The sequence below is a fragment of the Sparus aurata genome, chromosome 8, assembly GCF_900880675.1.
Source record: "Sparus aurata chromosome 8, fSpaAur1.1, whole genome shotgun sequence".
NCBI lineage: Eukaryota > Metazoa > Chordata > Actinopteri > Spariformes > Sparidae > Sparus > Sparus aurata.
The window spans coordinates 5,124,004-5,150,542 of NC_044194.1; the positions used below are offsets into that span (position 1 = coordinate 5,124,004).

The 26,539-nt window shown below is 46.1% G+C and overlaps 1 protein-coding gene across 1 annotated transcript; it reads right to left on the reverse strand.

Moving 5' to 3' along the window:
• Nucleotides 1–284: 284 nt before the first annotated feature.
• On the reverse strand, nt 285–26,535 carry LOC115586366 (immunoglobulin superfamily member 22). Its single transcript, XM_030425348.1, has 28 exons — nt 26,094–26,535; nt 19,652–19,716; nt 18,861–19,510; nt 12,471–12,669; nt 11,936–12,070; nt 10,749–10,885; nt 9,752–9,851; nt 9,600–9,636; nt 9,170–9,341; nt 8,786–8,899; nt 8,515–8,677; nt 7,743–7,855; nt 7,362–7,524; nt 5,824–6,108; nt 5,179–5,303; nt 4,895–5,036; nt 4,468–4,675; nt 4,284–4,372; nt 3,896–4,198; nt 3,562–3,735; nt 2,950–3,078; nt 2,569–2,865; nt 2,410–2,498; nt 2,137–2,329; nt 1,757–2,059; nt 1,162–1,310; nt 893–1,073; nt 285–664 (listed from the first exon to the last, which is right to left on the reverse strand). The coding sequence occupies exons 4-28, from the start codon at nt 12,631–12,633 to the stop codon at nt 597–599; spliced, it is 4,032 nt and encodes a 1,343-aa protein (XP_030281208.1). The 5' UTR covers nt 12,634–12,669; nt 18,861–19,510; nt 19,652–19,716; nt 26,094–26,535; the 3' UTR covers nt 285–596.
• Nucleotides 26,536–26,539: the final 4 nt, after the last annotated feature.

Here is a 26,539-nt window from a genome sequence, read left to right on the forward strand (position 1 = left end):
TTTTCAACTAGTTGCATAATTGGCAGTGTGTGTGTGTGTGTGCCACTTTGCTCCAGCTAGCCTCAGACTCTTAAACTCTGGTTCAGTGGCTTTTGGGGATATTCTGCACTCACTGCGTGCTGTTCTATTAAGTTATTTTTACGTGCACACACACACACACACACACACACACACACACACACTGTCCCTTCCCCTCGGTTGACATGGCATTCGGCCTGGTACAGCAAACACTGTGAAACAAGCATATTTGGGGAAGAGAAGAAAAAACTGGAAACCCCCGAGAATAGATGCAAGTCAAATGTCTTTATAGAGACACAGAGAAAGAGAGAGAGAGAGAGAGAGGAGAAAAAAAAACATTTGTGACTTAGAGAGGAAGGTCAATCTCTCAGGCTGCGGGAGCTGGCTAATGAGTAAAAATCCCTCCATCACACTGAGCAGTAATGTGGATGGGAGCAGGTCTGACCTCTGGTGGACATCTGATGCATTACCAGAGGTAGGGAAGGTGAGTGGAAGGATTACAAATGTCTAAGGTGTGAAGCGCAAAGCAATCGGCCAATCGAAGTGCAGCTGTCATGGCAACAGATCGAGCAGACGTGTTAGAAAATGAGCTTCTCTTTGTTGGCCTGGTCGGTCAGGCTCTCCAGCAGGCCCTTGTCATCCTTATCTGGAAGAAACAACACATACAGACGGATGAGGAGTGAGTGAAAAGAAGCAAAATACAAAATCTTTGTGACCAAAATGTTGAAAATCGATGCAGGGGTGACGTAGGAGGGAAAATATGGTGTTTAAACAACTGTATTTGAGGTTTTTTTGCTTCCTGTGTGACATCACTCCACTCTCCTCCATCCTTCTCCCTCTCTCTCTCTCTCTCTCTCTCTCTTTTAAAGCCTACCAAATATCACTAGGTTGCAGGAGCACCTGGCCGTCCCCAGCGGGTTCTCCAGCACCAGTGTGTACTTTCCGCCATCTTTGGCTCCGCAGGTGGGGATCACGAGGGTGCACACTCCGTTGGCTGTGCTCTGCCAAAACCGAGTGCAGTCGGAGATCTTCGATTCCTCTTTATACCAGAAGGCCTACGCAGAGGAAGTAGATTACCTCAGGTGACTTGTTTCAGGTGGATGCGCCGCACTGACATCTGTAGCCGTGTCCTTCATATCATACCTGCGGTGTTGGCATGCCCTGATAGGCACAGCTCATGCTGCAGTCGTGGCCTCTGCGGACAGCGTGGTCCTTCAGGGGCAGCAGGAACGTCGGTTTCACCTGACGTGAAGGCGGAGCGTACTCCTTCAGCTGAAGGCTGCTGACGCACTCTTACGCACAAACACAGACACGCACACAGAAAACTAGTGTTGATTCAACTCACTGATCAATATCATCATCCTGCATTCAAACGTCTTCCCTCTCACCAGTGGCGTGCACAGACTTTTTTGAAGGGCAGGGGCGAAAAGAAGGGCACTTTAGCGTGCATTTTGGCTCCCAAGAGGGCACTTTAGCGTGTGTTTTGGCTCCCAAGAGGGCATTTTAATGGCGTTTTGGCTCCCAAAAGGGCACTTTAACGTGTGTTTTTGTTCCCAAGAGGGCAGTTTATAATTTTTTAACCAGCCAAGGGGGCAGTTTAGTTTGTTTTGCCAACCAAGAGGGCACTTTAGCACGCTTTTTTGGCTCCCAAGAGGGCACTTTAGCACACATTTTGGTTCCCAGGAGGGCACTTTAGCGCGCGTTTTTCAACAATCTTATGCACATCACGGCCTCTCACCTTTCTCCTTGGCGATGATGACCGGTTCCTTCGAGTCCAACGGATCGCTGTCTCCGATGGAGTTCTGCGCGATCACCCGGAAGAAGTACTTCCTCCCGGGAAGCAGTCCGGTGACGGTGTACTTGCGGCTGAAGACGCGCTCGGCCACAGTGAACCAGGAGGCGGTGCTGGTGTCACGTTTGAGGATGACGTAATGTGCTCCGTCATCGCCATCAGCCGAGTCGGAGGTGTGATCCCACTGCAGGGTCACTGTGCCCGGAACCTCCTCCTCCAAGCGGAGGTTCTTCGGGGGTGGAGGGAAGTCTAAAGAGGGATGGAGGTAAATACAGACGGAGGATGATGAGGAGAAGAAATATAACAATCAAGCCTTCGTCTCTTACCTGTAACCCTCACACGGACGTCATAGTGAGCCTCTCCGTAGTCGTTCTTCAGGTGCACACGGTAGACGCCAGAGTCGGATCTCTGAGCGGTTGAAATGAGCAGCTGGGAGTGATGCTTGCTCTTGGTGACGACTTCTCGTCCTGCGGTTATGACGCCATCCTTGAACCAGGTGACCACCGGTGGAGGTGAGGCCTGTCAGAGTGGAGAGAGGAAGGATGGAGGTGATGGAATTCATTCGATTGGACTGATGGATAGAATCGATTGTGTCTCACTGTGAAGCTGAGGTGAAGGCACAGCGTCGTCCCTGCTCGGATCACCATCTGCTTCTTCAGCTTCCCCTGGAGATCAAACCTCGGCGCCACTGTGTAGGAAAGAAAATAATGAATAGAGAAAGCGAGAGAGAGATAAAAGAAGCAGGGAGAATGTATTACCAGGTGGAGGCATGGCCGGAACACCCTCCAGCAGCTCGATGGGCTCCCCAACCCCTCCTTCATTGACAGCCCGGACACGAAAGTGGTACTTCATCCGCTCTTGAAGTCCTCCCACACTGAACGCGGTGCCAGCGATGGGGATCTTGGAGGCCTTCATCCACTCTTTGGCATCTTCAGGGCGAAACTCTAAGATGTAACCCGAGGGCTCGTCTCCGCGCTCCGGAGGAGTCCACCTCAGAGACACGGAGGAGTTTGTTGAGTCAGACACATGCAGGCTCCTCACCAGGCCGGGAGCTCCTACGAGACGTTCGATATGTCAGATAGTGTCGATAACGCAGATACGGAGAGGAGAGGAAACGAATAGGGCGGCGAAGGACTCACTTATTGGGTCTTTGGCCAGGGCAGAGTTAGAAACGGTGCTGGGACTGCCGGCTCCAGCTCTGTTCACACCGGTGACCCTGAACTCATACTCCACGTCACCCAGCAGCCCTTCCACCGTGAATTTAGTGTCTGAAAACAATAAAACATGCAAATTAATTATGAAAACAGAGGATATGTGTCATGTGAATACAGCAAAAAAACAACAAACATGATATATGGCAATTATTTTAACATATATAGGAGAAAAACAACAGTTTTTATACAACTAACACTGTTTGATATATAGTTGAGTTCATTTTTGTAACTTTTAATAATGTGAACATTTCATTTTCTGTATGTTTTTTGCAGCATTATTCCATATAATCTAATTATTTTATGGTTTATTGCATTTTTAGATTTAATTAAACGTTATTCATCATGTTTTTTTGCCTCACCCATGATTTCTGTCACCGTGAATTCATGTATATGTAAAAAAAATAAGTTTATGAAGTCAATTCTGTTTGATTACAAGGTGGTACAGCAGGAAAATGAGTGTTTATCCAACTGCATCTGTGATTTACTGCATTTTATTGCAACAAAACATCATCATCATCATTGTTTGCTCAGTCTGACCTGTGAGCAGCTCCTTATTGACCTGCATCCACGTGTTACTCCCCTTCTTCCTCCTCTCTACGTTGTAACCCAGAACTGGGGCTCCCCCGTCGTGGGCAGGAGGTGTCCAGCTCACCGTCATGCTGTCCTTGGTGACGTTGGACACCTGGGGCTGGGACGCGGTGCCTGGAGGTTCTGGGCGGGTGGGTTTAAACGGGAGAAGTGTTCTCAAACGCAAGATATGAAGAAAGTTGAATCTACCTGGTGAAGATGATTGCTCAGTAAAACAAAATGTCTTTCATCTCTCCGAGTGTCTTTCACACAGATGTTTTAAGAGATGATGATGGCGTCTTACCTACAGACTCTCCAGCGCGCACCTCCTCAGTCTCCAGAGCGTCGCTCATCCCCTCCACGTTCACGGCTCTGATCCGATACTGATACGCCTGGCCCTCCTCCACTTTGTCATCGCTGAAGCCGGTGGTGCTGCTGTCTACATCTCCAACCCTGGTCCAGGACTTCTTACCTGCCGCACGCCGTTCAACCACAAAGCTGCTCACCCGCTTTCCCCCGTTGTCGCGGGGGGCCTTCCACTTCATCTTGATGCAGTTTCCCGAGAGCTCGAGGAACTCCACTGTCCCCTGAGGAGGCTTAGGACGATCTGAGGAAGGTGGTCGAACATTTTTTTAAGCTTTTCAAATCGAGACCGAGGAAAACTTTGCTGTGAAACGCGCGTCGTCACCCACCGATCACATCCAGGTGCAGGGTGGCCACGGCGGTGCCACAGTCGCTCTTCAGACGCAGCATGACGACTCCACTGTCTTCTCGCACACATCTGGGCGAATATTTACACAAATATGTACGTGTGATTTAATCTGCGCGACCTGTGAGAAGATTCATAGCATGTGTGAGTGGGCGGAGCTCCGTCACCTGCTGAGCACCAGCGAGGTGCTGTCAGCTGCGCGCTCCACCTTGGTCCTCTCGTCCTCGATGACCTCGGCTCCGTCCTTGTACCAGGTGACCTTGGGTGGAGGCTTTCCTTTGAAGGGGATCTTAACGGCAGCTGTCTGACCGGCCTTCACAGTCACAGGTCGGGCCCCCAGCAAGTCCAGCACAGAGGGATCCACTTCCGGAGGGTCTGGGGAGCAGAGGTAATATAGACTGGGATGTTATTTCTACTGTTTCTATTTCAATTTGTTTGCAGTAAAGGTCTGGAAGTTTTTGTGAGTAGCATTTGAAAATAGCTGACTTTGGCGACTCCTGCTGGTAGAATAAAAACAATACACTGTGAGGATTTTAAATATGAACTCAGGTTTTGTTTCCACGACAGAAGCAGGACACTCGTACGAACACACACCTGCCACAGTGAGCACCGCCTCGCTCTCGGCCCCCTTAGCCCTGAAGGTGTACCTGCCCTCGTGGGCGTCGGTCACAGCAGAGAAGATGAGCTTGTGGACGGCTCCCTGTTTGAGCACCTGAACCCCGCTCAGCTCTGAAACCTGTTGAATGTCAACACAAAGGACCAAACACAACATTTCACGGCAACCGAGACTAAAAGACGGGACTTTGACCAAACATTTCCCATTATTGATTGACATAAGCAGGATGCGTTTGAGGCGCTTCAACCCTCCTCTCCGTTACCTCCGCTTCATCCTTCAGCCACACTCCGTCCACCTTCTCCTCATCGAGCGCAACACAGAGCTCTGCAGGGGAGCCGGTGGGACACTGAGCATCTGACATACCGCTCTTTACTGAGGCAAAACGCTCTGGAGACACACAAAGAAACACGGCTTATATAGACTCTTACATAGTGTTTATATGAACGTCCTAATTATTGCTGGCATGTAGTGAGATAAAAACTCTCTAGCAGCTCAATAAACAAAGATAACTGTCAATCCATAAGCGCTTTAACAGTTTACAGATGCCTAAGAATAAAAAAAACATATTTAATCTTTTATAATATATTTATTAATTGATTATATGATTGTTAATTTGATTTATTGACCTTAATAAGAAAATGTTCACCCTGTATATCTGTTACCTGCTGATATGTGCATAGTTAACTGCTAATAAATGCTCAATAAAGTATGTATTAATCTCAAGAAACATGCTTGTAATGTTATTATAAACTATTCACTTCATCTTTTAAGTCTTTGTCCAGCACAAATGTGTGTATTTATGCTGTTATTAACTCTTTAAATGTTAGTAATGATCTTTTAAGGTCTTATAAGGGCTGTATAAGTTCAAACTATTTGGCTGACACTCCAGACAGACAGAAATCATTACCATCCACCATCAGATTGGCCGAGGTGACATAATGGTGCGCGTCGTTGTCCTGGGTGCAGACGACAGAGTACTCTCCCCCGTCTGTCAGCTCGCAGTCCTCCACGATAACCTCTGCCCTCCTCCCCTCGCGCGTGAAGATGTAGCGGCGGCTCGCCGTGATATCGCGCCCATCTTTCAGCCAGCGGACGAGCACGTCCCTGGAGCTCACCTCGCACTCCAGACGGGCCGTGCCTCGCTCCTGCACACGGACGTTCTTCAAGTGGCTGGTGAACCTGATGGGAATCCCTGCATACAAGTCGGAGCAGGCGGAGATTCACTTTTCAGAGTTTCATTTGGCCCTTTTTTTTCCCAGCGTGCTTCAGGTGAAACTTTTTTGGGTGTCAACTAGGGGTGGGTATTGGCAAGAACCTCACGATACGATACGTATCACGATACTTTGGTCACAATACGATACGTATCACGATATTGCGATGTAAATAAAGATGAAAACACAAGTACCTGTATATGTACATCAGATGATATTGATCAGAGGACAAATTGAGTCAAAACTATTTCATTCAAATCAGCCTCTCCATTTTATTAATTCCCATGAAATTTCCGGGCAGTAACCTTCTCTTTGTCCAGCTCGTTGTTCTTGCTATTTTCCAAACGTCAACTTTAAATTGCGGAGGCGTTGTTAACTTGCAATCCATTTTGCAAAGACCTCAGCCACTCTCGTTGTACTGCATTCAGAACGCGTCTAAACATTTTTCGCATCCAAACAACTTTTTTTTTTTTAAATCGATATTTGGAGTTTAAAAAACGATATTGTATTGGGCGGCAAAGTATCGCGATATATTGCCGTATCGATATTTTTACCCACCCCTAGTGTCAACGCATGCAAACTCGCTCTAAACAAATCCAAAATGCAGGAAACATGATTAAAGAGTGATGATACACATTTATCCAACACATACAGCAGACCTCGGTGGCAGAATTATAGGGAGAGAACTAAACAGATAGAGTCGACTCATGAATAACTGTAATTAACACAACCTCAATTACCATGCCTCTGTTTCCTGCAAACCCCAGAGGACAGCCACATGTCCTTGTGAAGATATTTACATGCCCCAGCTTGCACCTTTGGGCAAGTAAGCATCTTGTTAGACAGCGCTGTAATAAATGAGCGTGTTGCGAGGAGGGATTTGGTTGGATTACTTTCAACTTAGCACTAGGAAGGGAGGATTTATTACGCTACCCATACGTCTACGCTGGACGATGGAGGGGGAGATGATGTTGTTTAGCATAGCGACGAAGGAACGAGAGCCTCTAATCTCAGGGGAGTGTAAAAAATTAAAAAAGAGGCAGTGCTGCTCATCTCCAACCGAGTCTGAGGGGGGAAGTTTGTTTCCTTAGAAATGCTGGCTCCACTAAAACAGGGTGACACGGCTCTTTTGGGAAAAAAAAAAAATAAGCATAACAAAGCTGAACACACAGAGCTCCTAGCACACATAAAAAAAGTTTTTTTACGAGGGCGAAGAGCATAAAGTACTCCGTACGTTCAATGAAAAGTGGCACGGTGGCAGCGAGGTCTCCGATGCTGACGGTGTAGTCGCCGGTGTCGCTGACTTTCACATCTTTAATCTTCAAGGTGTAGGTCAGACCATCCTCAGACAGAGACACGTCGAACTTCTCATCTCTTTTCACTTCCTTTCCCTTTACCTGCCAGAACACAAACACATCTGGGAAAAAAACAACTATTTCCATATTCCTGTATTTCCCCGGTGTTCATGTTCGCTGAGAATTTGTGTTTTATTTTTTAATCAAAGTTACTCAGATGCAGAAAACTCCTAGAAATGGTCTAAGAGAGCAAATTCTTGAAGCTTGTCCAAGATGGGAAAATGACACGTGTAAAAAAAATGTTTGAGTGACGTGCAAACCTTCCAGACGAGCGGCGTGTCCGTCTTCTTCGAGAGACGGATCTCAAACACGGCGGTCTGGCGCTCCGTCACTCTCTTGGGCTTGAAGTCAGACAGAAATTTCAGAGGTTCGTCTGAAAGAGAGATGAGAAAGAGAGAGAGAGAGAGAAAAAGACATTTTTCTTTAATTAACCAAATCAGGTAAACACCTCGCTGGAGAGGAGTTCATGCCAAATAACTACAGATGCAGGATACTGAATCATTGCTGCTCTTATATGTAAAGATGCTCCTGCCAATTTTCAGCTGATTCCTGTATTCCACCTAATTTGCAGAGAACATCAAGTCTCTCCTGCGACTGAAAAATTACTTATTATTATACCTCCTCTTATTGTGACAGCCCACTGGCAATTTTCAATCAAAGCTCATCTCACCAGCATGAAATATCGGCACTGATGTTTGTTGAATTTTCTGCAGATACCAACATTTCTTTTTAAAGCCTTTACTGGCAGATTCCGATGATGTGCTGCTGTTTTTGTGGTGCGTCCCTGGATATAGCAGCATTTATAAGCTACTAACACATCTGGCAAGCGGCACTTTGACATGTGGGTGTTCAGAGGAATATCTAAAGACAGCCAACTACTTGGGACTGGTCGAAAAAAACGAAATGATTAATTTGGTCTATTTATGTCCTGAGAGGAGATGGGACAAGGAACCGATGATGAAAGGAAGGAATAAGGGTGTGAAAATGTGTCTCTGAGAGTTACGAGCACTGGGAAGGACTTTGTGCACTTGCCTATGACGTAAAGCCTCGCTGACAGTCTCTTGTCTGCAACCTGCAGAGTGTAGGTGCCCGTGTCGGCGAGGCTCACGCTGGAAATGCACAGCATGTGTTTGGTCCCCATCTGTTTCGCTTCGTATTTCCCACGAGAGTACTGGATCCGCAGCAGCTCCGCGCCCTGAATCGTGAAACAGCACACTTGGATGATCAGTTTTGTGTTTTCTTTTTATATGTCGCTGGGATGCTTCGTGTGCATGCACAGGCTCGTCAGTTTTGTTTTTTTTACCTGGAACCACTGCATCCTGGTGTTGGGATCCTTCAGCTCCAGGATGGTGTCGAAGACGACGTTGGTGTCAGCCTTGGCGGTGACGTCCTCCAGGGGCTTCAGCACGCGCACCATCTGGGGAAAAACACCAAATGATCAAACACACATGAAAAGTGACAACATGACACTGCAAGCTATCTCCCCGTAATTCACACGGGTTGCTGTGCGACATGCGTGCCTTTGTTGCCGTGGCTGTGCTGTTTGACATTAAGCTTTTGTTCTTTTCTACCTTTTTTCCATTGTGCTCTATTTTAAGCCGTTTTTCATGTCACATCCCTAAAACCTTTCCCTCTTCCTCGTGTGATCCTGGGCTACGTGAACGAGCGCCGTGTGTGACAGGCCCACCTCCACCTCCACTTTCTTCTTCATCTCTTTCAGCTTCTTGAGGATGCCTCTGAAGTCGGTGAAGCCGTGCTCGGCGCAGATCCTCTCGTAGTCCTTCCTGTCGGCTCCGGCCAGGATCTTTAGCATCTCCTCCTCTGTAGGCGGCCTCCTCTCCTCTCTTTTCTCCACACTCCTGCACAAGGACAAAACAATTGGAGCACGTGTGTTTGAATGCATGACATGACAGCAGGAAAGCATCTTTTTTTTCCCCCCCCCCTGCAGCTGTGGCAGCATTGGTACACACACACACACACACACACACTGTGGCTCTTTAGATCTCGTCTTGTAGATATTTCTGGATGCATGCATGAGGGTGGATCAGAGAAAGCTCCATCACGATCCTGACAGGTTTTGGGAGTGTCAGGGCGAGTATTAGACAGCAGGCTCCTACCGTTTCTTCAGCATCTTTTTGAAGTCCAGCGCTGGATCTAGAAAAAACAAAGACAGACTCAGACGTTACCTGAAAACACACGCAGACTAAATAAAATCACGGGGGTTGAGAAAAGTTCACACAAGTGTACGATATGACGTGGGCGGACTCACTTTCTGTCACAGCGAGCGATACGGAGAAGGTGGCTTCTCCGTGCGCGTTGGAGGCGATGCACTCGTAGACATCAGCATCCTCCAGGGTCAGGTTCCTGATCTGAAAGTCGTTAGTCATGACATCATCAGGTCACCTGAAACCCCCCCTCCTGCAGTACGCATTTTGCATCAGAAGGAGGCAGTGCCACGCTGGAAATGCCCGGTAAACATTTAGCGCCACAACTTAACAGTCATCCCTCACCAGAGAAACAGATGGCAAGGGGAGATGCATATGTCAGCACCCACAAGTTAATTGCTTTATAATAGCTATTTAAGCTTCACTTAAGCTCCCCGGCTGGTACAGAGAAAGCGCTAAATCCACTCCAGAGTGGTTATAGATAAAAGGATCAGAGAGAGTTTTTTTTTTTCTTTCTAGCTACTTTTCCTCATGATGCATGGTCTGCTGTCTGAGATGACAGCACCAAGATGGCAGAGCCTCCTTCCCTCCAGGCTTTAATGAAAGGCTGGTCAGAGCCGATGCCCTCTGCAACAGTCTGTCACGCTCACATTCATATTCTAAAATGTTGTGTTTTGACTCTGCACTGTATCTTAGGAAGCGCAATCAGGTTTAAATGCACCTGAGACACCTGCAGATACGAGTGCTCCAATCGCACGCTCGCTCTGGAAACATTTATTAGCCACAAAGGAAGAAATTATAGGAGAACTGTGTGTGTGCTGTGACTGACAAACACTGAGCGGCTTTCTCAAACACTTCTTTGTCACATTAGTCATTGCTCAGTTTTATCAAACGGCGCAACGATGGCGGACAAAATGGTTCAATCGTTTGATCAACGCGGAACATTAAAGAGGCTCAACATGGATCAGAACCAACACATTTCAGGACCGTTGTTGTCTTCAATCGGAGCCGCTGGTTGGTTTTCAAAAGCAAAAAGCTGTCAGTGACTCCCTTTAATCTCCAATCAGGTCTGATATGAGCCGCGTCGTTGTCGTGACAAACCTTGAGAATGTGCTGATTGTTTATGTTGTCAAAGAAGGATTTAGTCGCGTCGGACAGTCGGGTCCCGCTGGCCCGTTCCCAGTGAACGCTGGGCCTGGGCGTCCCCGTCACCTTGGCCCTGAACGATGCACTTCCACCTGAGAATGACAGATGAGGTTAACGCGTGTTATCTGCTGTAATCTCATAAATATACAGCTTCCTGTACATGTAAAAAGATTCATGGACCAAACAACTAAGCGATCAATCAAGAACATATTCGACAGGTTAATTAAGTGTCAAAATCAAAGGTCAAACAGAAGCTCCTCTCTCCCACACGAAACGCTGCTCCTCAAACGCCTCGTCAGTAGCCCCGCCTTTATTTCTGTGACTTTGTGACATCACACTACGTCATCATGTCGCACATTTGTATAATTTATCCCGAGCCTTGGATCGATTTAGCGCAGCTGCTCTGTTGGGTCGGGCGTGTTTGAACTGGCCAATCAGAGCAGACCTCTTACTGGAGAGGAGGGGCCTTAAAGAGACAGTAGCTAAACAAAGCATGCACAACTCTTCTAGTAGTAACCCAAAATAGAATTATGAAGCTCAAAATGAGCATCATATGTCTCCTTTAAATCACACTGAAGCTCTTTCGCCTTTGCCCGTTTTCCTTTTTAGACCAATAAGTTTAAGGTCAACCCATTGATGCTTTTAATACTCTGCAGTGTTGCGACAATCTATCTTCCACAAGCCTCTAAATCTATAATTCACAGGGAGAGCGCAGGTGAACGAGGCTCAAACACCAACCGTTTTATGCACAACAGGCACTAGTATTCAGCAGAAGCACCTTTTTTTTTTCTTCCCTTTTCTTGTTCTGTTTCGGTGGAGGTCCTTAGCCTCACACAAACTTTTATCACGGTGTCTTTGAGCCCTGTGAGGTCTCTGTCAGGACTTTGATCAGAGCGGCTTTACAGTACCAGTAACGGTTCCGCCCGGAGAGGAATGTGGTTCTCTAAAGTTTACACGTAGCAGCAAAGTTTCACTTCCCTGGTGTCATCTGGAGTTTCCAGGCAAACTATTGGGCGAGGATCTAAAATTAGCTTTCCGTCTCAAGGGGCTCACAGTAGTTCATAATGCAATGTGAAGAGAGATGTTAAGGGGGCGCAGAGGGCGTTTTCCTGAAATTTCAAGGTGCTGCGAGATGACCTCACCCTCCCGGGCAGTGATGGGGCGCAGCTTCTCCTCAAAATCTGGGACGGACTCTCCCTCGGGGATCTGCGGGGATTTCTGTACCTGGCTGAAGAACTCCACCACAGCTGAGGTCCTGCTCTGAACCCCGGCGTGCTCTGAGGGGAGACAGGAAAAAAAAAAGGACGTCCACATCGTAATGTGCAAACTTTGCTAAAGCGGCCTCGCATGCAAATGTGATGTTATCTTTATGACTTTGAATGTTTGTTTGCTGCACTGAAGCGCTGCATAATGTAGTTAATTAGCTTTATTGTTGGTCTGGATTTGTCCGGGAGCTTAAAAATGGCACCCCGCCATCATTTAGTTCCCAACGTGCCCCGAGGTTTAAAACACTAAAAGTTACTATTTTCACCATCTTACGCCATTATGAACTTTACTTGTGCTCATTATTATGATACGCTGTCGGAGGATTCTTCTGCTCGTGTCTCCTAATGAAGAAAGATTCCGTTAGAGAGCGCGGCAGATGGGGAGAAGACGACCTTGCTGGGTTTCTCCTACCTTCCGCGGACCTTGACAGGCCCTGCGAGACTTTTCGCAGCATGGCGGAGCTCGTGGAGGAGGAAAAGGTGGAGGAGGACATTTGCATCCCTGACATCTGCGTCGTCTGCTCTTCCAGCCGCTCCACTCTGCCTCCAGCGGCCTGAAGGAGCTCTGCTGCCATGATGACGACGTTAAGGTGGTGCTGAACTACACCTGGCTGCGGCAGACACAAACGGAGATGTGAATCATGGAGTTTTACAACTAGCAGACTCAATTGACTCTTAATCCGACTGGGTCTCGTCGCTTTTAGTCCTGATGTATTGCCTCCTGTAGATAAGAGGGACCAGAGGGACGGAGGACAATCCTAACCGTCCCCTTCCACATTCACACACTGATACAGCTAATATCCTGCGGTGTACTGAGACTGCAAAAGAGCAAGCTCGTACTCTTGTGTTTGTCTACGTGCATGTGTGTGATTGTTCGCTTGCGTGTGTGTGTGTGTGTGTTGATCATCCTCGCTCCGTTTCGCTGGTAATTGGGTTGGTGTTTCCACAAGCACGCACGTAAAATGATTGAAACGCGCCTCCCTTCCTCTGCTCGTCCCTCTGCCCTTTCCCTGTTCCATCATGCTTCTTTCAACAGTGACTACAATAGGCCTTTGCCTCTGCCGGGCTTTTACAAAGATCCAATTAAAAAGGTAATCCACACACCTGCTGTGTGAGATAAAGCATCGTGTTTGCACCGCTGATGAACCGCGCTCTCATGCCCGTTATACGTTTCTTTCTTCCAGCGTGCCAGCAGGCTTTGCAACGGGGCGCATCTGTGCAGCGGGACTACGATTACGTGTGTTTCAACTAGAGCTGGTCGATGAATCGATGTGTTGAAATAGTGTCGCACCCTTCAGTTTTTGAGATTTGTAACCTTGTTACGCGTTTATAGCATCCCCTAAATGTGCTGTCAGTCAGGGGATGACAGCGTTTTAAAGCATATATGTCCTCAGGGTTTAATTGTCCTGTCACCTGACCTGCTTCTTAAATACTGTGAGGGCATCAAAACACAAAAATGCACACAGTACGTATTCACAAACTGTCTTTGAGCGAGCTGTCAGGACTGACGTACGGTTGTGATGTCACAACTATACAATCAAAAGGCTGCAAAAAACACCCACAGAGCTGATGTGGAAACATCGCGGGCGGTTCCTGCTCAGGCTTGTGAGAGCGGACCAATAACAGACAGAGGGTGAATAGAGGTGCTGCAGAAATGGGCTGCATGAGAAAATGCATGAGCTTTTTAAACGATAAAGCATGTAAACATCGTTTCATAGACACACAAAACAAAGGTGTAAACATTAAAATGAGGATTATACGGGACATTCAGCAGTAAGCATGCACAGTCATGCCTTGTCTGCAATGATTACTCGATCAATTGATTGGTTGCCTGATCTTTTTATAATAAATTAATTGTTTTAGCCATTTTTCAAGCACAAATGTCAAACATTTGCTTGTTCCAGCTTCTAAAATGTAAGTATTAACTATCTTTCTTCATCATTTTTGCTGGTAAAGACGAGTATTTGTGTTTTGGAGCGTTGGTTGGACAAAAGAAGCGATTTGACTTTGGACTCTGGGAAAATGTGAGGAGCATTCTCCACTTTTCTTTTCAACATTTTATAGACTAGACGTTCGCTGGGGTTCTCGTTGAGCGTCTCCATATTTGTATGCCGGCCTTAAACTACAGAATTTTTGTTGTATCAACAACAGCCCCGTTGTTTTTAACGCTGTAGGGTTGTAAAGCCAACGGAACAATTAGCCTCAAGATTACTCTCCGGAAGAAAAAAAAAAATGTCGAAATTGCTTCCTGCAGCAAATTCACCACATGTTGAGGTTAGGGAAGTAATTAGTTCTGTAAGCTTTGATACCAAACCGAGAGGAAGACGTTTTTTATTTTGTTCTTTTTTTTTTTAAGCTGCCCCAGCAAAACTCTTTGAAGGTTTAACTCTACAGTCTGAAGGAGTAGCAACTTCGCAAGTGACTGGAAGCTACAAAGTGCTGAACAGGTTGCCGCCTCACTGCGAGTGGAACACAAGAACATCTTTTCCTCCCCTCCCTCTCTGCCTCTTTGTTCGGCGCCCTTGATCTCTCGCTCTCTCTCTCTTTCTCACAGCATCCAGCATGGAAAATTGCAAAAGGGTTTTTCTCCCCCCCTCCTCCCCCCTGGCTCTATTATTTTAAAAAAAAAAAGAAAAAAGAAAAAACAGAGACACACAGCCAGCTGAACTTACTTGTTACTGCAAAGCCTTTACTTTCTCACAGATTCAGTGTGCGCCCCAGGTTTCTGGTTCAAATGCTTCCAGCCCAAATGTCTCCTCTTATGATGTTCTTAATCCCCACGCTGCTAACCTCTCAGCCGTCCTCCACTGTTGCTCGGTTCCCCTTTTTTTGTGTGTGTGTGTGTGGACGAGCCGAGGCTGAAGCACTCAGCTTTAACACCTGCTGTGTCTTGTCTCTGGACAAATAAGGCTCTGATCTGTCCTGGATTCACCGGGCCAGGCTGTCCTGGGCTGGACCAATGCATCACGGTAATATTTCCCACAGGTCGGTCGGTTTGAGGCTCCACTTTGGGGCCGTCTGCAGCCCAAAGAGCATGTGGTGACGGAGAGTTTCCAGCAGGTTCGGGCCTCGGATGCACATCTTCTGCGTCAGTGTCGGGCGTCTGAGTGTCTCGTTTAAAATGCAACAGTTAGAGCATTATACAGAAATAACATGCAGTAGTACCACTCTCTGTTTAACCGTGACCTTGCGCGTGCTTTGCCTCTTCAGTACCTTCAGGACGTTCGAGGCTCATGCCATCTGTCGAGAGCGCGTCAAGCACTAAACCAGTTTGTGTTTATGAGGATAAAGCAATCGACGGGACAACCGCTCGAACACGCAGAACTATTAGTAGTCATGTGTGCACGTTATACAGGGAAGTCAAGGGCCTTGGAAGTATGGAGAGTCGCAGTGTTCAGTTTTAAATTAATTAAGAATACAGTGTACAACAGATCGATGTCGCGTTACATCATATATATCTTGATGTTTTGAAGACAAAGACGTGGCATCGGAACTGGACGAGAAGGACTGTTTAATGTCACTCTCTGTAAATGCCATTTGTCGAATGTTGGGACAGGAAAATGGCAAAGTAAGATAAAGTGAATCAGGAGTTGAAGGCATAGCGGCATAAATTTTACATTTAGCAGCGGCGCCTTGTAACTTATCGGCTAAAGTTAATGAGCTTCAGCTCGACATACCGGGATCTTCCGCTTCTCATTTGCTGCCGCAGATAAAAATGAATTCCTCCGGATTTAAAAGTGTCTCAAAAAGAGAACGGATGGAATCGTTTGTAGCCGAGAGAAGACGGCAAGTGGCGGAAGAGACAGTCTGAAGAAATGCAAACGTTAACAGGGAAGCTATCTTTACCACATTTCTCAATTTGCACGGGAGTACAAGAGTACGTATCTTGAATTTAATTGCATAAATTAGGCCAACATCATCGTAGGGGGGCAGCTAGTCTTGGGGCTAACGTTAGCCACAGTACACGAGAGGCCCGATTTTTGGCTGCAGCGGAGTTAACCAGCCATAGTTTTATAAGTTTAGAAAGTCACTGAAGACTTGAATTCACTGATCAACTTCTGAGATGGGAAAACGTGAAAAATGTGGTAAATGTGTTTATTTTTCTCCGTGCTTTTATTTGTAATTGATTTACATTTTGTAGTCAGGTTTGACATCACATTTAATTACCCAGAGTCATCTCATATTCAGTCCGACGCCTACCTGTTTCAGGAGGGTAAAAATTTAATGAGGTTTCGCAGATTTTGTTTTCTTCACCTCCTCCACACGTTGACTGGTTTATAAAACGCTGCTGATTTAATCTATTCGGAGCGAAACTTGAGCCACGAAATATACTTTATCAAACATTGATTACATTTTTCTTTCTTCTTCTTTCCTTCAAAACTTCAGATGAGACGTTCAAACCTTCTTGCTGGTCAGACGACATTGAATGTCGATGTTGCAGAATCCACCCCCACCTGACAAGCGAGCGCCTGGTAGCAGACTTTGTGATATCGGTAAATATCGTATCGCTGTCGGAAGAATCGATATAATATCGTATCGTGATGAAACTTGTGTTTTAATCACAGGTACTGTCCTCGCTGTAGTTCATTCCTCTTCCACCAAATTCCCTTTTTGTTCTCATGAATGTCATCAGCGGCTCGTCTCTGCGGCTCACACTCATTCAACACTACGCCCATAAAAACAACCTTCTGTAGAAGTCACGCAGGACTTTACAGCGTGTATTGTACCTGTTGACTAAATGTGCCGACCTTGACTTTTTTTTTTTTACGATCTCGCGTAATGTCAGAATAGAAATTTAAGGAAATATCCCCGCTGTAATGGGCTCGAAACAAGCTCATCGTCAGAGCCGGGGTAATACATGAATGTTTTATTACGAGCCGCGGACGACTTGTCATGGATACGCTCTTTGAGGTGACAGAAGGGAGCACTTAAGTGTGATTGTTTGGTTTGAGAGCGCGGGAGAAAGAGAGAGAGACAAAGAGAGAGAGAGAGAGAAGGAAGGAGAGATAGACGTAGAGAGCCCCATTGGCATTACTTCCCTCTAATCCTCTTTGCGCTACACCTGGCTGGCATACTAATGATGGAGAAATGACCTAGATTTCTCTCTTAGCACATTCATACTCGCAGCACAAAACATAATGAATGAGTCGGTTGAATTTCACTTTGCGCGACTGCTGTTTTTTCTTTTTTTTCTTTTCTCTCCCTTTTCTGATGATGAATCTGAGAAGGAGGCCAAGCGTGGATATTCGGTCTGGATGAAAGACAGACTGCAGCGCTACAATAGTCACTTTAGTCTCAGTTAGCTGGAGCTTCTGCGGCGGCTCGCTGATGAATACAGTCTGGAGTTTTTTTGGGGGGGTTTTTTGAGAACGAGGCCAGGAGATTGTCAACACAAATCATACTTCTGATGTCTTTTGAACACTTTATGACTAAGAACATGGATACAGCTAATGTAACACTGGCAGCAGGGATATTTCTTTTTTTAATGTCGCTGCGTTAGACACTTTGGTTTATTGTGTTAAGCTTTCTGTGGAGGTGCACAGCTGAGCCACTCAGTGCGTTTACATGACAGTCAAGAAAACCGAATTACTGTGTTAGTCCGACTATAGTTCTCCTATAAAATACCTCTCGTAGTTGGATTAAAACACCTAGATTATTCGATTGACAGTCGAATTACTCGTTCTTCTATGTTCCATCAGATCGGATCAGATTTCTGCGTTCTGGGCAGGCGTGAGATTTCTTTCCCGGGGCCGTGAGCCGGAAGTAGATGGACGGCGGTGTCTTTCCTCCGAAATCACCGCAAGAAAGAGCGCCATTATGCATCTAGTTTGTGTAATTATCATGTACACCATATACGAAATGTACAAAGATGTAGCTTCTCCTCGCGCTTCGTACGCCATCTTTCTGGAATGTCGAGGCAGTTTGTTGTTGCTGGTGACGTAAAGAGGTCAGCTGGAGGTGTTTCTGTTACCACTAGTTGAAATGTGTACAGCGCCACCTAGCGTACCGGGGTATGACATGCTCCGGCCAATAATCCGATTTTCTCACCGGTATGTATACTCGGACGACTGCAGTTGTCTGATTGAGTAGCATAGTCGAACTATGGCTGTAATCCGACCAAGCGGTGCATGTAAACGCACTGACTGTCTATGAGGAAGTCCAGTAGCTGCAGGTCTGCGAGGCGAAGCTTGAGCAGGATAAGTGAATGCATGAGAGGTCGTTACTCTAACTTTTTCCCCGAGTATGATGTTCAACACGGCAGCAGCTGTAAGCTAACGTGACGTCTGAACTCCAACGTCTCCGGAGGCGTCTCGTTTTCAAACTTGCCTCGGCGTATTTGGAGGAAACAGCTGCAGACGAGTGCACGTGTCCGTCATTAGTACGCGTGTTTCTGGATGCAGGGTGGAGGCTGAATGTAAGAAATGATCAAAGTCGAGGTGTAAAACCTTGAATTCATGAATTTTCAAACATTTTCACAAGGTATTTGTGCTGTAAATGTGTGTTTTCGTGCATTTGGTGCTGACAAACATAAAATATGGGCCACTATGCCGAGCTATTACAGAGGAGAAGGCCCATTTAACCAAAATATAGAAAACAAATGTTCCCATATCTTCCCCTCTCCCCTCAATGCATCTCTCTTCTTTCATCTCCACTCCTCTTCTCTCCTCATTCCTCCCCCCCCCCCCCTCCCCATATCTCACATTTCCCTCTTTACTCATCTGTAAACATGGAGGAATGCTATCTCCCCAGAAGGGGAAATTCAATAGGGCACGGCGAAGCTGGAAGAAATGCCACTCCGCACCTGTTTTGGGGAGGAGGAGGAGGCGGCTCCGGCACAGAGGGCGGGCGGAGCTGATCCGGCAGGGCGCAGGAGGTAAAACCCCTTAATCCCTGCGACATTTTAGCTCCGACCTCTCGTCAAAGCCGGCGAGCTGCTGGTGCAAAAAAGGGAAGGTTGGAGGAGGCGGAGATAGACAAAGACAGACAAACGAGCAGATGTTGGATTAATAAGGGGACGGACATTTTTAAAAACCAAGTCTGAGATCAGATGAGTTGCTGGTTTAAAGCTTCTTTTAAAGAGGCCAGCTTCTCCTCGCTCGCCTGTCTGTTGGAAATGCACACACACCGCCACGGTACGATGCTCTCTGCATACTGAGTTTCTGGTTCTGCCTTCCCTTCGGCTGCGCTCAGCGGTATCATAACTTCACTGCCACACTTTGACACCTGTCACAGCCAGCTGGGCATTCACTCCTCCCTGTGGGCTCGGTCCCGGCGACACCCCAGGAGACAGCAGCTCCCTTTACCTTTATCACTGCCCACCTTGAACCCCCCCCCCCTCTCTCTGTCCATATCATCCCGCTGCACACCGCCTCTTCCCTGGACTCATCCAAGCATGTAGATCCCTGGAGGAGGAGGAGGAGGGTGGAGGTGGGACCTGGATGTCAGATGTTCCTGCAGGCATGAAAGGAAAGGAAGGCAGGGAGAAGGAACTGAGAAAGACTCGTGTTCCCTGAAAGATATTAAATCTATTGCCATTTTACACCTTCTCCAATAAACGGTGCCATTCGCAGCGTGTGCAACTTTCTGTCTTACCTTTTTTTTTAATGTGAGTTAAAAGTGTTCGGGTCCCTCGCTGTGCGTTTGGATGCCTGCCTGCCCTTGGATGAAAAGGAAAATAACGGAGGAGCAGACAGACGGAATATCAGGCGCAGCAGCCGAGGAGAAAATAGACTTGTGTTTTTGTCTTCAGTCTGACAAACACGAGTCAGATGATCAAACGCTGAGAGGGAACAGAATCCGGGCCCTCAAAGGAAGCCCGTGATAATGTCCTGCAGCCAAGGGAGAGAAACACGGGGCATGTAGGCATTCGATTACACACTTTGGATGACTTCGGATCCCGGCGTGAGTGATGAAACACCTTCAGTTTTCCCTGCAACGGCCCGAGCAAGGTGAACGCCTCGAAAGTTTGGTTTTTTTTGTTTCAGCGTTAAATGATGTTTGGCCGAGGTCAATCTCTAAGTACTCGCTTTCAATACAGCTCAGATGAATACCTAAGCATTTCATCTACCGCTCGGTGTTTGCTCCGAAGATTACATTATTAATCCACGGAGAGAGAGAGAGGATTACTGTTTGCCGTCCGACAGATTCAGAAGGCAGCAGCTGTGGTGATGGAGGGGGGGGAAAACTAAATTGAGGTCATATTCTTTCAAGCCATTTGATCCTTTACCTCGATTCATAATGGCATCAATGGCCGATCATAGCTGCAGCTGGATGATTGGACATGTAGTAAACCGGGGATAAACCGCATGTTTGGAGCATACAACGAGAATGATACAGAGGTTCGTGTGAGAGGCATCGGTAGTGTCTTCCCCCTCTTTCAGTGCTTTTTATTTTAAAACCCTTCACACCCACCATGAGTCACCCGCTCAGGTGTTTACACCCGATCTGCCTGATGAGACGTCTTCTCCGTCAGGACCGTGTGTGGGTGTCTGCAGACTGACAGCTCCCTCCTGACGTCGCTTTTTTTAAACTCCGTGTCACCTGTCAGGGTGCCACTACTTAAACCGAGACTATTCTCAGCGTCCCAGTTCCACATGCAAAAGGTGTACAGTAGTTTCTGTTAGTGGAGGAGGAAGCACTCAGATCCTCTACTTAAAGGGATATTCCGGTGTAAATTTAATCCATGGTCTAAATCACCGTGAAACTGTGTTAGACTCCCTCTCGAGAGATCAAGTCAGCAGACCGCTAATTCACGGAGTTTTATCAACCTCAGAAACGACCGCACGACAACAATACACTGCAGTAAATGGATCCAAATATAAACCGCCACAAAAAAGCCACAAATAATGCTCAGAACAGCACCAAACTTCAGCAACAGTACAAATAGGGTCTCAGCACATAGTCCGGGGCATCTAACCTCTGGATTCTAGCTGGATTTCTACTGAAAAGCTGACTAAATTTACCACTCTTCTGCAGCAGCTTCCTGTTGACGGGAAGTCCCGACGAGTCGATTACCGAGTGCAGTAGAGTTCCGCGGCTCATGGATGAAAATGTATGATTATGACTCCATGGAAAAGCAATCAAAGTTCATATGTGTCTTACCTGCCAGTTTATAACAGTTATTATCGAGAGCGGACAGGGAAAAGAACGGAATTGAGCATTTCTAATCGCACTCGGTAATCGTCGCGTCGGGACTTCCCCGACCCGGAAGCTGATGGAGGAGAGTTGAAATCTGTTTTAAGCTTCACAATAGAAATCCAGCTAAGCTAGCGGAGGTTAGATGCCCCGGACTATGTGCTGAGACCCTATTTGTACTGTTGCTGAAGTTTGGTGCTGTTCTGAGCATTATTTGTGGCTTTTTGGTGGCGGTTTATATTTGGATCCATTTACTGCAGTGTATTGTTGTCGTGCGGTCGTTTCTGAGGTTGATAAAACTCCGTAAATTAACGGTCTGCTAACTTGATCTCTCGAGAGGGAGTCTAACACAATTTCAAAGTGATTTAGACCATGGATTAAATTTACACCGGAATATCCCTTTAAGGGTGCGCTGTGTTGTTTCAGGGACGATGTTTGAATCAGAAGAGAACGATCTTCAATTTTTCTGCCTGAACAAACTAAATAAACACACCGTCTTTGTTTTCATGGCTGAATAAACAAACGGAGCTTAAAGAACAGCTTGTTTATTCACGTAAATATCTGAGTTTGCATTATTACCTCATTAACATCATACATATTCAAATTCTAAGTTTTAGTTTCTTCTCCCTTTCACTGAAAGTAGAAATACCATTGTCTGAAAATTCTCCAGCAGGAATGAAAGTCCCAAAAGTAAAAGTACTAATCCCAAAATAAAACTGATCATTTTGTAGAATGGGTCCTTTCATGGTGTTGTCGTCCAACAGGGGCGGAAGAAGCAAACAAGTATGTTTTCAAGTCTGTAACTTTACTCCTAATTAGGTTAACATTAATGTAATCATGTAATCTACTTAAGTTAATTTAAAAATCGTGATCGAGATCTGAGTTTCCTTTCATCTGCATGTTTGTGACCCGGTAAGACTCTTGGATCACAAACGAAAACCCTGAAATACAGACGGAGGAAACAAAACTGTGCAGGAGGCTCAAGTTTACACAAGTACGGAAGAGTGTTAGGGCCAAAATATGAGAAGAGGTCGGCATTTTTGTCATGATGCACCTCAAGAAATAAGTCAAAATGTGGACAATAAACCTGACATTTCAAGATTAAGGTCGACCTTTTCAGGCGACATCAAAACTACTTTAGTCACAAATGAATAATTTCTCTTTAAGCTCATAAACACAGTGTATTTGTTAATATTAGGACTTTGAACAGTGTGTATTTATATTAATCTTTACAGTAGAATGTATTTTCAATTAGTAAACTAGACATCAGTAAAAGAAAAAGATGAGTCGCCACTTTAGAGCCTCAACTAGGATTTTATTTTTCCTGAAATGCAACTGTGTCATGAGCAGCTCTATCAGTTTGTTTGTGCATATAAGTGCAGAAGAATAATGGAAATCAAACAGCACATAAAAAAACTTTATTTTTATGCATATCTGCTGCTTTTTGTATCTTAGTTCTGTCCAATTTTAGCGCTCTACATACCAGAAACCTGCTTCTAATTAGTATGTCGTAGGAATTTATTAAACAGCTTTTATCCTCTTAGTGTATCAAGTTTGATGACATCACTCATGCAGGCAGAATTGCTCCGCCCAACATCAGCCTGAGTTCTGATGAGCCAGAATAAGTTAATGAGGTCATATTATGCTTTTTTATCTTTCCTTTGTTATAGTTATGTCGAATGTTTGTGCATGTTAAAAGTCTGTAGAGTTGCAAAGCCCAAAGTCCTGCACAGCCTGATCGCCTACCTGTAACTTACCTGCGTCACTGTGTTACAGGTGTTAAGTAAAGAACATGTGCAGCTCCCACCAAAGATAGAACAGGGGCGAGATGTCTCACTCTGTAGCTAAAACAGGGCGACCAAAACACAGTTAATGTGCCTCAATTCAGGGTCTGCATCCTTCGAAGGACTCGGACTTTATGGTCTTCGAAGGCGAGTCCTTCAGAGAGACCTTGTTAACCTCGTCAGCCGTTGTTAAATGGGACGGTCTAGCCTTTGGAGCATTTTCCATTTGTTTTACCCTTACGTCACGATTTCTGTCGCCCAGGCCCGCGAAAGTGACCATCTACGTCACGCGATGTCGCCATTTTCTCTCTTTCTTTCTTCTTTTTCGGCGCGCAAAGACTCTTGTGATATGTGAGGCCACGAAGGATCGTAGCGGTGCATCCTCCAGAAACAGAAAATAAAAGGAGCATTTGGAGGAGCCTTCAGATTGGGACAGCCTTCACGCTGCCTTGTAACATAATTGGCCTTCAAATCCTCCTCCGAAGGATGCAGACCCTGAACTGAGACACAGCGAGTGTGAAGAAGAGATTCTGCAGCGATGCACCCTATGAGAAAAATAACGTGTTATCTGAAAATGTAAACGTGTTCTACTAGGACCCCAAAATAAAAGCATGAACCTGAAAACAAGCACAATATGACCTCTTTTAAAACACCCGAGTGTGAGCAAAGTCTTCGAACACGAGCCTTTTATTGTAGTTTTCGGAAAAGCACGAGTAGAATCGCTAACGTTCAGCCTCGTGTCGGGTCCAGGTTCTGTTCGAGCTCACCGGCCTGATCATAAGCTCTCACTCTACCGGGACAATCAGAGCCATCGTTAAAGACATTAGTTCCATCTCCTCTTCTTCTTCTGCTGCGACAAGTCGAACTGTTTGATGTGAAAAGACATCGTGTGCTGCTGACATGAACGCGCGCTCTGAAAATAGTCCGACAGGCGCGTAGATGTATGTTGAATGTATTTCAACTCATGGAATTGAAACACAGGCCAACCTCGCTTCAAAGACGAGCTCCAGCGAAGCACCAAAGACTCTCTGCTGCTGGCATTTAATGAAGTCATTGCTCTTTTATCTTCGGCCAGCGGGCGGCAGTCAAGCGCTCGTCTCTGCAGGGTGTCACCACACACACTGCAAACTGGAGGCCACATTATGTGTAATTACTTTGTAACGAGCCTTGTAAGGAAGTGCAGAGCCAATTAAGGGGAATGTTCTTTCAGTCAAATTAAAAAATCATTTATATGTGGAATAACTCTTCAGATGCAGTGCTGGAGATGTTTACACGCGCTTATTATTCATCTGAGAGTGAGAAGACGGGTCAGCTCTACAAAAAGACTTTTTTTATTTAATATCAGAAAAAAAGGGGAATATCAAAAATAAAACCGCCTGCTGATTTCAGAGATGTGACACAAAAACAGTCATTACTGTCCACAGATGCAGCGCCGCCGCTCCCACTGAGGTCACTGAGGTCATATTAAACCTATATCAGTAAAATAAACTATTATATATGATTAATAACTGCACTTTTATGGTTAATTAAGCTGTATTTAACAGTTATTTAACTGTAAACAAGCAATTCAATGCGTTGTACTCTATTTATTAGTGATTGTTTATTGGAAAGTTGCAGTTGAAGTTCATAATACATTGTAAATGGTTAATTATTACAGTGTAGGTCATGTAAAAACATTGTTGGATGGCCAGAAGAGAGTTGCAACTTGTGTTTTTAACCTTTACAACCTTTGATTTACTTAACATGGCAATATCAAGATTTATGGAAGCGGTAATAAGTATTTTTGGACCTCGGTGCTTCCCAGAGATCCAGAGACGCCTTTTTTTTTGGAAGTTTCATCGTCCGTTCTTTGTTCGGGCCACGACCGTTAACAGCAACGTTAACTGTTTCCTCCCAACGCCAGCAGAGACCAGGACGAACAAAACTGCTACGTCACGTATGACCCACCGCCTCTCTCATGTATTTATTTACATGATTATTACTTTAACTAGATCTAATAAACTATAAATTAACCATGTTTTCATGATGATTATCATAAAGTGTTAGCCTGGTTAATAAGTTCAAAGTGTCGGTATTTCAAAATCAAATCAACTTTATATACACATCCCAAAATCACGATGACAGTCTGCACATTGATCGACGTCCTCTGTCCGTATATTTGTTATTTATCTTCTTCTTCTTCTGTCTTATTTGCTGGCACTGATATTATTCCCTAAGCTGTTATCTGTCCTGTCAAAATGCAGAGAAATGCTTTGATTTATATAACAGTCTCCACATTGTCTTGATGTATGTGTGTGTGTGGGGGTGGATGTGTGGATGTGTGGAGGGGGCATGACCTCAGTGTTTCTAACATCCTGGCTCCGGCCCTGCAGACAGTGTATTCAAATCATTACCTTTTCTTTTTTCTTTTTTTTTTTTTAACAGCACATTTCTTCAAAATCTTAATTTCTATCAAATCACCACTGAGCCTCGAATTCATGGGGAACAGTATGAAACCTTAACAAGTTTCAGGGATGCGCGTTCAGCTATTGGATGATGGATTACACGGGTACCAAGCAACGGTGAGAGCGAGCCCTCGTGGTCCCGCCTCCTCGGAACCCGCTGCGAGGTTTCCTATTGGACGCCGGGCTCCGTCAGTCAACCCGCCCGCCCGCCCAGGTTAGGTTGCTCCGCACCGTTAAAGATGCTCAATTGATGGGCGTACGGAGCTGTGCAGTGGAAAAAGGAAGGAGAACCCCCGGTTTTTTTTTTGTTACGTTGTTTCATTGTCGCCACACACAGAAAAGAAACAGAACAACAACACAGAACTGAACCATGTTGTTTCTGTCTGGTGTCGGCGCTGCTCGCGGGTTCCTCCTCCTCCTCCCCGGAGCTCAGCTGGGTTTCCTCCCTGCGCGCGGCGGTGACAAGCGGGTCGGACGATGCTATTGCGGCGTTTTAAAGGGAAAAAAGCTCCTGATGGAATAACAACACACGGCAGAGCATCCGCCACACCGCGCCGTGTGCGAGTCCAACCCGGGGGAGAGCTGCTTCTGCTGCTCAGGTAGGATTACTTTTCGCGGGGGAGATTTTTTTTTTTTTTTTTTTTTTGCGTGTGTGTGTGCAGAGAAACGCACCTGCCCGTGGAGACCATCGCGGACCATCCGGACGCACATGGACACCTAAAGACAAACTGTTTTCTACCCGAACCTCTCCTCCTCCTCCTCCTCCTCCTCCTTCTCCTCCTGTACGCCGCCATGAAGCGTTCCCAGGTTCCGATCCACATCGGTGTGATATTATTTACTCGTCGCGGGGCTTCAAGCCAACCCGAGTGAGGAGGATGACAGCTGACCGCCCCTCCTCTCCCGGCAGGACTTAAATAAAAAAGAAGAAGAAGAAGAAGAAAAAAAACGCTCCACGTGAATCTGGAGTCTCAGTTTTCAGCTGTGTTTAACAATAGATGGAGCGCGCGGGGCTGTGACATTTGGTCGCGCGCCACCTGAACCCTCGATCAGGTTACCTCCTCCACACGCGCACACACACGCGCACACTCCACCAGCCTGGATCACATCGCACCGGAGGC